Genomic DNA, 14,770 nt, shown 5'->3' on the forward strand with positions numbered 1-14,770 from the left:
TAAAATAGCCCCACATCATCACACAGCCTTCACCATACCTAGAGATTGGCATGGTTTTATTTCAGTTAGCCTAATAGCTGGTTTGATTTGCATTGAGAGATGATCTTATGGAAAGTACTCCATGCCAATCTCTAGGTATGGTGAAGGCTATGTGATGATGTGGGGCTATTTTAATTCCAAAGGCCAAGGGAACTTTATCAGGATGCATAGTATCCTAAAAAAAAATTTAAAAAAATACTTAAAAATAAAAATCTGCCTGCCTCTATGGGAATTTAACATAGGGGTGTCCAAACTTATGCACCCTGTATTTTAAGGAAGAACATTTATTTATTTACGATACATTATTCATTTACAAAGAAAATTGGTGTCCTTAAAGGTTGGATTTTTCCTAATTTTTTTAATTAAGGCATTAAGTTCAATTTCCAAAAGATGATTTTTTATTCCTCTTTTTAGTCAACTTTAGCATGGGTGTCTAAACTTATGCATAGCACTGTATATATACACACACACACATTTTTCCCGACAATATAAATATATTTAAATTGACAAATTGAAATAAAAATGGCTCAAAAATATATAAGATACCTGTAAATATATTTCAAAATATTTTCTATTTTTTTTAATGCATCTGTTTTTTTTCTCCCAAATGGTTTCGCAGTAAAAATATATAAACAATGCAAGGTACATTTGAAGAAGCTAAATATATTACGAGGTTTTTTCAGAGAAAATATATATTTACATTATAAAATTATGTTTTACTTTTATAATATTTTTTTATTTTTTATTTATTTATATTGATATTAATTATATATATATATATTTACCCCTATTCTTTTCATGTTTGAAACATTTTTTATTTATGGGATTTATGACATGTATGGTTATTAGTTTGCCAGTCCACTCGTATACAGTTTTGCTTCTCGAGTTGTTTAGTGAAAACCCCTGATGAATAAGATGTTTGTGTGTAACGGCCGCTCACCTGTAAGTCCTTCTCCTGACACTGTTTCTCCAGCACCTGCGTTCGCTCTCTCAGCTCGTCCACCGTGTTCTGCATCTGCTCGTTCTCCTCCAGCATGGCGTTCACACGCCGCTCCAGTTCCTGCTTACGCTCCGACAACATCTGTATCTGCCCATCGAGAGCGGGAAACACATCATCATCATCATCATCATCATCATCACGAGCTATTCAGACCAAAACATCTGCAAACTTTAAACATAATGCTTGTCTTAAAGAGTCACAATATATCTGAGCCTTTATCAGGTTTTCAAGAAAAACTCGAGTGTGGTTTATTGGATTAGGTTCAACTCTCGTGTTGTTGGAATGCTGTGTTGCCAGGCTTCATCAGTAGGGAGTCACGAACACCTCCACAGTCAGGAATGTGCGCTTGATAACGGGAATATTTCTGCTCAAAACAGCCCCGTGAAAATGCTGTTGTTTTTCAAGTATCATTAGTGTCTCACTGGTTTCTCCTACACTGGTGCAGAAACAATTTTCACACAATTCACACAAGTAACACATTAATTCATTGAAATTGAAATGGAAAAAAACACAAACAAAAAAAAACAAATAGTATCACTGCAAAAAATGCTTTTCTTACTTACTCTTACTCTCCAGTCCAAATATCTAAAAATACTTAAATCAAGATGCAATTACTAGACAAGTAAAATTACAAGATATTGTCTTTAAAATAAAAATCTAAATTAAGTGAGTTCTGCTTAAATCAAGCAAAATTATCTGCCAATGGTGTAAGAACAATGGTTTGTTTTAGGCAAAAAACTCTAAATTCTTTCAGATAACAAGACATAATATCTTGTCATTTTACTTGTCTAGTAAATGCATCTTTATTTAAGATTTTTTTTGGACTGGAAACAAGAGAAAAATACTAAGTAAGAAAAGAATTTTTAAGCATTACATAATTCGGAATCAGTATTTTAGTTTGATTATAATTGTATTATTATTTTGAATTGACTTTTATTTTTTATATTTTAAGTAATGTTCTTTTGTCATTTTATTATTATTATTATTATTATTTAGTATTGCTATATAGATTTAATTTTTCTATTTTAGTTTTTGTTTTAATGTATTTCCACTAAATAATTTTAGTGCTTCCAACTTAAACTTATTTCAGCTTATTGCCAAGCAATATTTCACATTTTTTAGTTTTTCAACTAATATTTATATTTATATTTATTTCAATTAACAGAAATGATTAAATAGTTTCAGCCAACAATAATAACCCTGATGTGAATCTAATGAGAATCATCATTGAGAAATAAAAAATCCAGTAAGAGAATTTGAAGAGGAGAATGTGTTTAATTGTCCTGAAAATAATGGCACAATACTACAGACTTAATCTGACTGGACCTAAAATAGGTTTAATTTACTTTAGGCTACATATAATGTCTTGTTTGCTTGTTTTATGGCGAAATGTGACCTAGACAAGGTAGGTCCCATGAAAAGTACCTCAAAAAAGAGTGGTGATGTGTGTGTTCAGCGCATGAAACGAACATGAGCAGAAGTTTTGGTGTCTCTCCCTCATGTTATGACCTAGATCTGCTAACCTAGTTCAGCAGCAGCACTGAGGGATTCTGTGTGATTAACCGTACGCCACACCTGGACATTTAATGCGTACTTCTGCTTATCTTCAAACTTTCATTTGAAATCAGCCGAACTAGACAGTGACACTGGTGTATTTATGTCCTGGTCGGCCCAGAAGCGTCATGGATTGGAACAGACGCCCATATCTCACTGTCTGGCACTGGCGGCATTTTCGGGAACACCCAGACATTGCAGCATTTGCTCTTAAAATAGAACAGAAGTTTTCCTCGCTCGAGTACACACACTTCACATGGGAGAATTGCTACTAAAGAGCCTTGAGTATCGCTTTAGTGAACTGACAGGATGATCCATGCTTTCATGTTGTTTACACCAAATTCTGACCCGACCATCTAAATGTTGCAGCAGAAATCCAGACTCATCAGACCGGGCAAATAAATGTTTTCCAATCTACTATTGTCCAGTTTCAGTGAGTCTCTTAGTTTTGGGTGAATTGTAGCCTCAGTTTTGTGTTCTCAGTTGACAGGAGTGTCACCGGTGTGTTTCTTCTGCTGGAGCTATTCTGTTTCAAGGTTTGGTGTGTTGTGTGTTCAGAGATGCTCTTCTGCTTCAAGGTTTGGTGTGTTGAGTGTTCAGAGATGCTCTTCTGCTTCAAGGTTTGGTGTGTTGAGTGTTCAGAGAAGCTCTTCTGCTTCGAGGTTTGGTGTGTTGAGTGTTCAGAGAAGCTCTTCTGCTTCAAGGTTTTGTGTGTTGTGTGTTCAGAGATGCTCTTCTGCTTCAAGGTTTGGTGTGTTGTGTGTTCAGAGATGCTCTTCTGCTTCAAGGTTTGGTGTGTCGTGTGTTCAGAGAAGCTCTTCTGCTTCGAGGTTTGGTGTGTTGAGTGTTCAGAGAAGCTCTTCTGCTTCAAGGTTTGGTGTGTTGTGTGTTCAGAGATGCTCTTCTGCTTCAAGGTTTGGTGTGTTGTGTGTTCAGAGATGCTCTTCTGCTTCAAGGTTTGGTGTGTTGTGTGTTCAGAGAAGCTCTTCTGCTTCAAGGTTTGGTGTGTTGTGTGTTCAGAGAAGCTCTTCTGCTTCAAGGTTTGGTGTGTTGTGTGTTCAGAGAAGCTCTTCTGCTTCAAGGTTTGGTGTGTTGTGTGTTCAGAGAAGCTCTTCTGCTTCAAGGTTTGGTCTGTTGTGTGTTCAGAGAAGCTCTTCTGCTTCAAGGTTTGGTGTGTTGTGTGTTCAGAGAAGCTCTTCTGCTTCAAGGTTTGGTGTGTTGTGTGTTCAGAGATGCTCTTCTGCTTCAAGGTTTGGTGTGCTGTGTGTTCAGAGATGCTCTTCTGCTTCGAGGTTTGGTGTGTCGTGTGTTCAGTGTGTTGAGTGTTCAGAGAAGCTCTTCTGCTTCAAGGTTTGGTGTGTTGTGTGTTCAGAGATGCTCTTCTGCTTCAAGGTTTGGTGTGTTGTGTGTTCAGAGATGCTCTTCTGCTTCAAGGTTTGGTGTGTTGTGTGTTCAGAGAAGCTCTTCTGCTTCAAGGTTTGGTGTGTTGTGTGTTCAGAGAAGCTCTTCTGCTTCAAGGTTTGGTGTGTTGTGTGTTCAGAGAAGCTCTTCTGCTTCAAGGTTTGGTGTGTTGTGTGTTCAGAGAAGCTCTTCTGCTTCAAGGTTTGGTCTGTTGTGTGTTCAGAGAAGCTCTTCTGCTTCAAGGTTTGGTGTGTTGTGTGTTCAGAGAAGCTCTTCTGCTTCAAGGTTTGGTGTGTTGTGTGTTCAGAGATGCTCTTCTGCTTCAAGGTTTGGTGTGTTGTGTGTTCAGAGAAGCTTTTCTGCTTCAAGGTTTGGTGTGTTGTGTGTTCCGAGAAGCTCTTCTGCTTCAAGGTTTGGTGTGTTGTGTGTTCAGAGAAGCTCTTCTGCTTCAAGGTTTGGTGTGTTGTGTGTTCAGAGAAGCTCTTCTGCTTCAAGGTTTGGTGTGTTGTGTGTTCAGAGATGCTCTTCTGCTTCAAGGTTTGGTGTGTTGAGTGTTCAGAGATGCTCTTCTGCTTCAAGGTTTGGTGTGTTGTGTGTTAGAGATGCTCTTCTGCTTCAAGGTTTGGTGTGTTGTGTGTTCAGAGATGCTCTTCTGCTTCAAGGTTTGGTGTGTTGAGTGTTCAGAGATGCTCTTCTGCTTCAAGGTTTGGTGTGTTGAGTGTTCAGAGATGCTCTTCTGCTTCAAGGTTTGGTGTGTTGTGTGTTCAGAGATGCTCTTCTGCTTCAAGGTTTAGTGTGTTGTGTGTTCAGAGATGATCTTCTGCTTCAAGGTTTGGTGTGTTGAGTGTTCAGAGATGCTCTTCTGCTTCAAGGTTTAGTGTGTTGTGTGTTCAGAGATGCTCTTCTGCTTCAAGGTTTAGTGTGTTGTGTGTTCAGAGATGCTCTTCTGCTTCAAGGTTTGGTGTGTTGTGTGTTGTGTGTTCAGAGATGCTCTTCTGCTTCAAGGTTTGGTGTGTTGTGTGTTCAGAGATGCTCTTCTGCTTTAAGGTTTAGTGTGTTGTGTGTTCAGAGATGCTCTTCTGCTTCAAGGTTTGGTGTGTTGAGTGTTCAGAGATGCTCTTCTGCTTCAAGGTTTGGTGTGTTGTGTGTTGTGTGTTCAGAGATGCTCTTCTGCTTCAAGGTTTAGTGTGTTGTGTGTTCAGAGATGCTCTTCTGCTTCAAGGTTTGGTGTGTTGTGTGTTCAGAGATGCTCTTCTGCTTCAAGGTTTGGTGTGTCGTGTGTTCAGAGAAGCTCTTCTGCTTCAAGGTTTAGTGTGTTGTGTGTTCAGAGATGCTCTTCTGCTTCAAGGTTTGGTGTGTTGTGTGTTCAGAGATGCTCTTCTGCTTCAAGGTTTAGTGTGTTGTGTGTTCAGAGATGCTCTTCTGCTTCAAGGTTTGGTGTGTTGTGTGTTCAGAGAAGCTCTTCTGCTTCAAGGTTTGGTGTGTTGTGTGTTCAGAGATGCTCTTTTGCAGACCTCGGTTGTATTGAGTGTTTATCTGAGTTAATGTTGTCTTTCTATCAGCTGAACCAGTCTGTTCATTCTCCCCTGACCTCTGGCATCAACAAGGCCTTTTCTCCCTCATAACTGAAGCTCACTGGATATTTCCTTTTTTTCTGACTATTCTCTGTAAACTCTTAGAGATGGTTGTGCATGAAAATCCCAGTAGATCAGCAGTACGACATGTTTAAAGTCACTTAAATCACCTGATGCTCAGTTTGAACTTTAGCAGATCGTCTTGATCATGTCTACATCTACATTGAGTTGCTGCCATGTGATTGGCTGATTAGATATTTGTGTTAACGAGCAATTGAACAGGTGACCTAATAAAGTGGCCTTGTTCTCATTCACTAATTCATCTATGCTTCTTTATACTGTATGTTGTCTCTGTAGTGATCAGAGAGAGATGGAGAGAGAGAGAGAGAGAGAGAGAGAGAGAGAGAGAGAGAGAGAGAGAGAGAGAGAGAGAGAGAAACTGATCCTGTAAATCCGCTCTGGTCTGACGGACAGCACATCCCTGTATCGACCACTAATCATGGGCTAATTACCCTCCGCAAGTAAACCCTGACACACTTCATCTCAGTACTGTGTAGATCTCTGTATTCTGAATAAACTGTGGTATGAATAAATCAGTAATGAATCAGATGCTATTATTATGCTACTTTGATATACAGTGGGGTCCAAAAGTTTGGGACATTGAACTTCTTTTTTACACTTTTTTTTTTTTTTACTTCAAAATTTCACATTTAATTCAATGTGATGCTTGTCGTTTCTTTTTAATTATTTGTGAAATTTATTTGCAATTTCTAAGTGAAAATTGTTTCCTATACCAATTTTTTTTATCCATTATATCAGATCAAAATATAGTTGAAAATATTTGAAGAGACAACATGGTTTACACATGCATACAAAACCAGACATGCATTAGATGTGGATGTATGATGTATGTATGAAGAGTGTTTTTCTCCCCTCTTTCAGCATTTCATTTTTTTCTCCTAGACATTGATAAGGATAGTAGAAGGTTTCTTGCTCCGAAATAGTTTTCGTAGCCGTTTTCGTTCCTCTCTCTGACTCTTAATCAGACTGGTTTTGCTACTGTACCTTTAAGACTTCTCTGCATAAATTATGTTTGTTATTTTTGGCTAACTTCTGATCATCAGGTTGGTCCAAGTTGCTGAATGATGAATAGGTGTTGATATGTAAATGTAAGTGCTCATATGTTAATGAGCTTGTGCTGTAGCAAATAAAACACTCTTCTATACAAAGAATATTTACTGAATCTTCTAGACATTAGTTCTGTTCCAAAACCGTGAGCTTCCTTCCTGTCTATCGTCCACATGCACTCAAAAATATGTATGGGTCATTTTATGATTAATAAATGTCCGTAACTCGCTGCTTAACTACCATAGTACGATGCATTGTTAAAGAAATCAACTAGCAATAGTCACGACTTTTTTCTGAAACCGTATTGTGCGCAAATTTGTCGTTCAACCACTTAAATGACCAAATTTACACTAATTTTACACTCAAATTAATGCCAGATTAATGCTGGACATTTGATGACTAATTCATAATTAGTTCTTAATGATGCCAATCTCATCCAGTAATTATTGATTACATAATGAACTACCTCAGTCCAAAATTTGATATTACTTACTGATTAGTTAAGCTTGTTTCCATATTAGTTAATATTAGTTATTAGCAGTAGCTGAAGTGTTAATATAGTACTACTCATTAGTCCTGCATTACTTCCTGCATAGTATGTTAATATTAACGATGGACCATTATGCTAAAGTTTTACACTTTTGACTATAGTTGGCTAATGATGCTTTTGGGAAACACACCCCTGGATGAATGTTTTCACTGAGCTTGTCGCAATGCATTCTGGGATCGCCTTCCCTATGAAGGACACAAATTGCAAAATTGATGTAAATTGCGATCTTGTTAGGGAGATCGCTATAGGTCTTGAAACAGAGCTAATCGAAACAGAGCTTTTTCCGCTTAATACAGTTTCCTCAGTTCAGAATTGAACAAAGCTTGAGATGGTTGTTGTGAATAGACCAGCGTCCATTGATGACGGCCCGTGAAACTCAAGCTGGCATTGTTTGTCCTGCGCTGTCACATCACAGACTCCAGGAGCCAATTACATGTCCGTCTTTCAATGATGAGTTAGCGAGAAGACTGACATAACGGAGCAATCAGGATATGATCCAGCAGCGTTTTGCATCGCACAATGAGATCACATCACAGAACACACACATCCAGAATGAGCATGCAGACAAGAGGAAGCGGTTCATGAGCACTTACTTCAAGCCCTTGCTGTTTAGTGCATGATACAAATAATCATTTGAGGAAGGAAAACAGAGGAAAGCAGATTTTGAAATATATCATGGTGTCATGACTGTCTGTAAATAAATAAGATCCAGATCCCACAATGCCTCACCTCGGCCTGTAGGGTCTCGAGGCGCATCATGTGCTGGTTGGTGGAGATGCTTTTCTCTTTGAAATCATCCCGTAAAGAATGAACCTGAGTAGACAACTGTTTCTCCACCTCGGCGGCCTGTGGACACAAACACAGAAACTTCTGTTAGCTTCCCATAGACGTCTGGTCTATATAGGCTACTTGTACTGTATGTGCAGCATGTATACTGTGAATACTAGTCATGTATACTGTGAATACTAGTATATAAATTGCCTGTATGAACGGATTACCAGGACATTTGCCAAAATGAGCAGTGCACAACCACTGGATGAATTTGGAATAGCACTTTGTATTAAACTTTGCAGCCAGTGTGTGATATACTGTATCCCACAATGCAATGCACTTGACTCTTTATTTCCAGGGTCTTTTTAAATTATGATGATTATGATCGTTTTTGTGTCACTGGATTTAACCTTTTTTCTATTACATTTTTTTATTCTAATTTCTTTACATTTTAATATTATTATTATTTTATTATAGGTTTACAAGGTACTTAAACCACTATGAGCCACTGGATTTAACTTCTACAACTATGATTTAACTCTAGGACGGTTCACACAAATAACAATTTATTTATTTAATTTATATTTTGATATTTTAACAAAATCTGGTTTACAAAGGCTGCATAATATGACAATTTCTGGTACTATGATCATTTTTAGCAATTAATTGAAACTACTTTATTTATTATTATTTGTACTTACTTACTTATTACTTTATATATTTGTACAAACCTTACAAGGCACTGGGCTGATACTATGACTGACTTTGAGCCACTGTATTTAACAATTTGTTTATTTTATTTTATTATTATAAATTGTTGTTGTTGTTGTTTTATGAAATCAGGTTTAGAAGATATCCAGCTGATACTGTGTGTTTCTGAGCCACTGGATTAGCTAAGTTTGCCAGGTTAATGGCATTAAGTTATTCAGAGGTTTGTTTGAAGAAATTAGTAGCATGTTAAATAGACATTGCTTGATGACCAGCTGAGCCTGTTACAGGAATTAAGAGCTGATTTTTAACCTTCCGACTATCTTCATAATGTTAGCACACGCTTTCTTAACAGTAAGCCTGTTAACGTTATATTTTTTCAAACAGAAATGTATTAAAAGAAAAACAAAGCCTGTTGCCGCTAATAATCTAGAGCATGAGTCATATTACAGAGAAACCCCACCTACACACACACACACACACACACACGCCCCCAGACTCACACCCACACACACTCATTGATCACACTTGGCATTTTGTAGCATCTGTAGCAGATTCCAGCAGAGATCTGTGTGTGGATTGGACGTCTGCGATCAGGCCACTGCAGCTGTGAAACACTCATTACCATCAGCAAGACTGCAGTCGCTAAACTGACTCACTTCATCTGTGACTGTCACCACGGCAACCCACGCCACGAGTCCCGGCTACGTACAAACACGACTATGACACTCACGACCGTATGAACTTTGCTGCTGCAATATCTCGCACTGAATATGTTTTTTTCAGGAATTCTATTAGCCTAGAAATCTAGACGCACCCTAGCGGCAGCAAAATGTATTTTGCAGCCAGGGTAGTCTAGCAACTCTCCATTGACTTTCATGCTGGAAAAACCTAAATTGGGTCAGGCCAATCATGTCGTGTATAGAGTAGGCGGGGCGGGCTTAACATAATGACGACAGAGTTGTGACGGTTCCCTGTTACTTGAAAACAAAGAAGAGTTGCTGCTTCTGGCGAACAGTCTTTCAAATCGGCTTTGGCGGACTCTGGAGGACTTGGAGTTAAGTTTTTCTTTGAGAAAAGAGCAAAGAACGGCACTTAAGTCATTCTTAAAAAAGGAAGATGTGTTTGTAGTTTTTCCGGCCAGATATGGCAAAAGTTTAATCTATCAACTAACGTTAGCTCCGCTGTTGGGAAAACGCTCTGGTTGGTTGAAGCGCTGTCCTATTGCGTGCAGAGGGAATTTGAAAGACAGCCGTTTATCCCGCCCCTCGGATTGAGCCGTGTCTATGGTGAGTTGCCAGACATAACATCTTGATGTGGGTCTGGCTTGCCAGGCTAGAATTCTATCAGATTATACGCAGGATCCAGTAACCTGCTGTACACTGTGATTTAACTCCAGGGCCGTTCACACAGAATGTGTTTTTGCATTCCACTGCACTGCTTTTCCAACGTTTTTCTCTGTAAAGATGCTCTAGATGGATGTCTTTCACCATTGTGACAGTCAAAACAAACATTAAAAGAAGTTCAATTGAAATAACTATCATATCATAACCATATATACACAGGAATGCATGTAGTCACATGCCACTCTTTATTTATACAGTGCAGTGAAGTAAAAAAATAAATAAACTGAGCTACAAGGTTGTTAATCTATGGTATTTGCTTCTGCTGAAGCCGTCAGCTCGCATTTTTTCATCTTATTTTTAAAAATTGTTTAATATTGGAATTCCTGTTGAAAAACTACATTACCAATGATGCTGTACAGAAAATTCCACCAATCAGAGAGTCGAAAAAAGCAACACCAAAAACGCCAAATGATCTCTTTAGCTCCGCCCACTTTACATCAACGTTTGTAGTGCTGCGATTCACCTCGTAGCTGATTGGCTTGCTTCATGGCTTATAATTCTTTAACCAAGACTATATTCAAAATGGGAATCAATCATCAATCCAAATTATTTCATTCCGACTGAAACAGAAATTGTCCATTTAAACGTGGCTACTGTTAATATGTGAAATCAACCCAAACAAACTCATTGCTCTGCCCCCAAAACACATGAACAAGAGTGGATGTCTCTTTATCATTGCTGAAACGAGCAAAACAATGCTTCGCGAAAAATAAAGTGAAGATGACAAACGAACGACAAAAACATTTACATAAAGTATACAAGATTATTTACAAGCAAGAGCTCCAGACAAACAGACACTCAAAACTGTCCTGTTACTAGAGCTGACATTACAACAACTGTAAAACACAGCAAAACCAGTGTTACTCACGTATAGAGCAGAAAAAACACAACCAGCGCTGGAAAGCTTTTCTAATATTAACACAGGTCCTGAAGCTCTTGCTTGATCAGTGATCATAACCCTTCTTTATCCAGTGATATTCCTCTGACCTTTTGGCCGTGTATCCACCAAAGCGTTTTTAGCTAGCTGAAAATGCCTAGCTATGAGCGCTTGAGAGCGTTTTGGCAGCGCTGCATTTTGCTTGTTATGATACGGAATATCCGCGAAAGTGTTACTAGTATCTCATTTCACACAGATTTTGTTTCTGTGTTGATTCTATATTAAAATGTAGATAAAATGTAAAGTATTTTCTCTGGCTCTTGTTTTAAATGATTTTGTTCCGTTATTATGCTAGTTGTTGTCGTCTGTTGACGTTGTACAAGCAGAATGTGGCGGTTGGTCGGTGTGGTATTAGTCCCGCCCCTCCTCCACTGTCATTGGACGGTTGGGTAAAAAGTGAGAGTGATGAGCGCTGCGTTTTACCCAAAGTTGAACATTCTTCAACCTGTAAAAAACACAGAGCGCTCAGCGCTTCAGCATGAAAAAATGCTTAGCGCCTCGTTACGCTCATGGCGTTTTAAAAAACGCAGCATTCCCATTGAAAGCAATTTAAAAAATACGCCAGCCGCGTGAAAAAACGCTTTGGTGGACACACGGCCTTTCTCTTTTTTAATGTGTGGTGGTTTCCGGTCCGATCCACTTTCAACTGCATCTCTCAGAAATCGCTTACTGCACCTTTAAGGATTCTGACAAGTGACAAGTACCACTAAAAGTAACATTTTTGCACTTTTTTTCTGACAGTGTGCATCACAATATGTCAAAGTTGTAGAATCTTAACTTTATTTATTCACTGTTTTTTTGTTTTTTTTCTGACAGGAAGAATCTCCTGATAAAAGAGTTTTTCTAAAATAATACTCAGCAATTTTGAGGAAACTGTTTCAGAGAGCGTCACCCATCTTGACCTCGGACTCAACTTTCTTTTGGCACAGATAAAGACTCGAGACAGATAAAGAACTGTTTTAAGAAGCAGGTTTTCACTTGAAGAGTCCTTTGACTCATATCAGATTGCTGAACTTCTCGTAAGTTTGATATTGTTTAAGGTTTAAGCCAAAAAAACGTCATCAAGAATACTTTATTGCTCGGCTGATTCATGAAACGAAAGAGAAGCAGGGAGGGAATGTGAGGGAGATCAAGTAAGGTTATTTTAGTATTATTTATTAATATTTTGAATTATCTTATACTTTTATATTTTCAGTTTTCATTTTAGTTTAATTCTTAGTAATTTTGTAACATCCTTGTCATTTTTATTATTATTATTTTTTAATATTATTATTTAGGATTATTTTTTTTATTTCAGCTTTAGTTTATTTCCAGTTAGTTATTTTAGTGCTTCAACTTATTTCAGTTAGTTGCCAAAGCAACATTTCTAATTTATGTTTAGGAGTTTAGATTTAATTTTTTCAGCTTTATTTCAATTAACAGAAAAGCTTTTAATAGTTTTAGTTAATAATAACCCTGGTTGAAAGGCACAATCCGAGATCCAAAAATGACTGACGTCTTTTGAGAAGAGATTATATTCTGCTTTATAGTCTTGACCAAAATAAAGATCTGCTGGTTTTGTGGTTAAACAGGAAGAACAGTCGTATGTATCTTCCTGTTTATATGTTAGTGATTAGATTTTTTCAAGCTTGCATTAAACTGAGAGAAAAGTGGTCACTCAGGAGACTTAACTACATTCTCAGTTATTTTTTATACTTTTTTCCCCTTAAAAACAGCTATAAATGAGACATAGTTATTACATTAAGTAATGTGGAGCAGCTCAGATCATTCAGTCTTGAAGAATCTGTTGAGAAATGTTTGAATTATTAAAAAAGAAATCTCAGACTTTTTGATTGTATACTGTCTTGGCAAATCTTGAGACAAGTCTTTTCCCCAGGGCTAAAATCTGAGAAGCAGGAGATTTCATTTATAATCTCTGCATAGTGATTTTTTTTCTTTCCCACAGGATCTAACATCATTCATAATGGCGTTTAAAACTGAAATGTAATTACATTTGCATCACCTTCACTAATGATAATCATAGAACCATTAGTCATGTTGGTGTGTGTCCATTCAGCAGTGTAATCTCAGTGTGAATCGTGTCTGATGTTGTCAGGTCGACATGACCCACGGCAGACGCGTGTTTCACACACTCACTCGTGTGTATTGAGCCGCAGGCACGTCACATGGCATGCTGTGAGGTTGCATGTTCTTTTATGACTGCGAATCCGGCTCTTATTCTTTCATTTGTGCCTCATTTACATTACAAAGAGCATTGCTAAAGGAAACTCCTTTTTACACTCGTTTAGAGTGTCTTATTCGTTGAATCCGAGGTTGGGGGGGGGGGGTCACGTTCCCATGGTAACACATGGATTTGAACATGACACTTGAGGTTGCCATAGCGATATGCGGGAATAGTGATCGGAGGTGCTGAGACATGCCTTAGTCATACTGTCAGAGGAGGATACCTGTGACATTTCTGCAATAAACTGGAGACACTCAAGTAAAATGAGACCCTAGATCACAAGACCAGGCACAAGTCGCACAGGTATATTTGTGGCAATAGCCAAAAATACATTGTGTGGGTCAATTTCTTTTATGCCAAAAATCATTAGGATATTAGGTAAATATCATGTTCCATGAAGATATATTGTAAATTTCCTACCGTAAATATATAAAACATTTATTTTTGTGAGTGAATGCTGCACAATCGTGAACATAAATGGACAACTTTAAAGGAGATTTTCTTAATGTTTCGATTTTTTTGCACCCTCCGTTCAAATTGTTTTTATGTACCTTTGGCAACAGCAATATGAAAAAATAATTAGGGTAAATGACTAGTTTTGTCTAAGGTGAGCATTACAACTAGTGCTGATAGTGATGTGATCAAGTCTCTACACTAAGTATTAGCATTGAGCATCATCCTGTGTGTCGTCCTCTCAACCCTCTCTTGCTCATTATCCTTTTCAAACTAGACAGGGAGAAACCACCTAGCAACCACACAGAACAACCTAGCCACGCCCTGGCAACACCCCGGCAACACTCCGACAAAACCCCAGCATAATGGCAGTGAGTTTACTGTAGTTTTAATGGGTTCTTGACTCGACTCAGCAGGGTTAACCATAGAGATTTTCTTCTGTTTCAGAGCTCCTTCTGTTTGACCCCACAACCTGTTACCCATGATTTGCCATTCATTTCCAGTGCAGACAACTAGTGAACATAATCAATGGGATCATTTATAAAATCACTCCATCTTAATATTGAAATGTGGGTCTATTTTGTTCGGTGTCCATCTCCCCTCATCCTCTCTCTCTCTCTCTCTCTCTCTCTCTCTCTCTCTCTCTCTCTCTCTCTCTCAACCTTTGTAATGTAATTAGTAAAATGCTTCTCTCTGATCAGATTAGGCTGCTGGGGTTTTGGCTTTTTTGACAACCCCCTGCTTCCAGGACTGGCAGGCAGACGTGTGTGTGTGTGTGAGTGTGTGTGTGTGTGTGTGTGTGCAACAGAAAGCATCTGTCCAACACAACACAATATGTTCAGTACATTAGCTAAACATTAATGCTGTCTGTATTTGCTAGGCTTTACCTTGTTAAGCTCTACTTCATTAGTTAAGTTGCCACTGTGCCTCCAGAAGAAAATATCTTATTTATATGTCGACTGTGTCTAAGATGTTTGACAAGGTCCATCAATTAACATAACTTAATGCATTAACTAACAAAGAGC

General features: G+C 38.1%; 1 protein-coding gene across 1 annotated transcript in view; it reads right to left on the reverse strand.

The window, feature by feature from the left end:
* Window positions 1-14,770, reverse strand: part of bicdl1 (BICD family like cargo adaptor 1) — a 41,073-nt gene that overhangs the window by 11,947 nt on the left and 14,356 nt on the right. Inside the window, exons 3-4 of the mRNA XM_079897645.1 lie at window positions 7,976-8,092; window positions 980-1,126 (exon numbers count right to left, since the gene is read on the reverse strand). Of these exons, the coding sequence (XP_079753771.1) occupies window positions 980-1,126; window positions 7,976-8,092 (264 nt within the window). The remainder of the gene's footprint in view (window positions 1-979; window positions 1,127-7,975; window positions 8,093-14,770) is intronic.

This window comes from Squalius cephalus, assembly GCF_949319135.1.
Source record: "Squalius cephalus genome assembly, chromosome: 16".
In the NCBI taxonomy this organism is placed as follows: Eukaryota; Metazoa; Chordata; class Actinopteri; order Cypriniformes; family Leuciscidae; genus Squalius; species Squalius cephalus.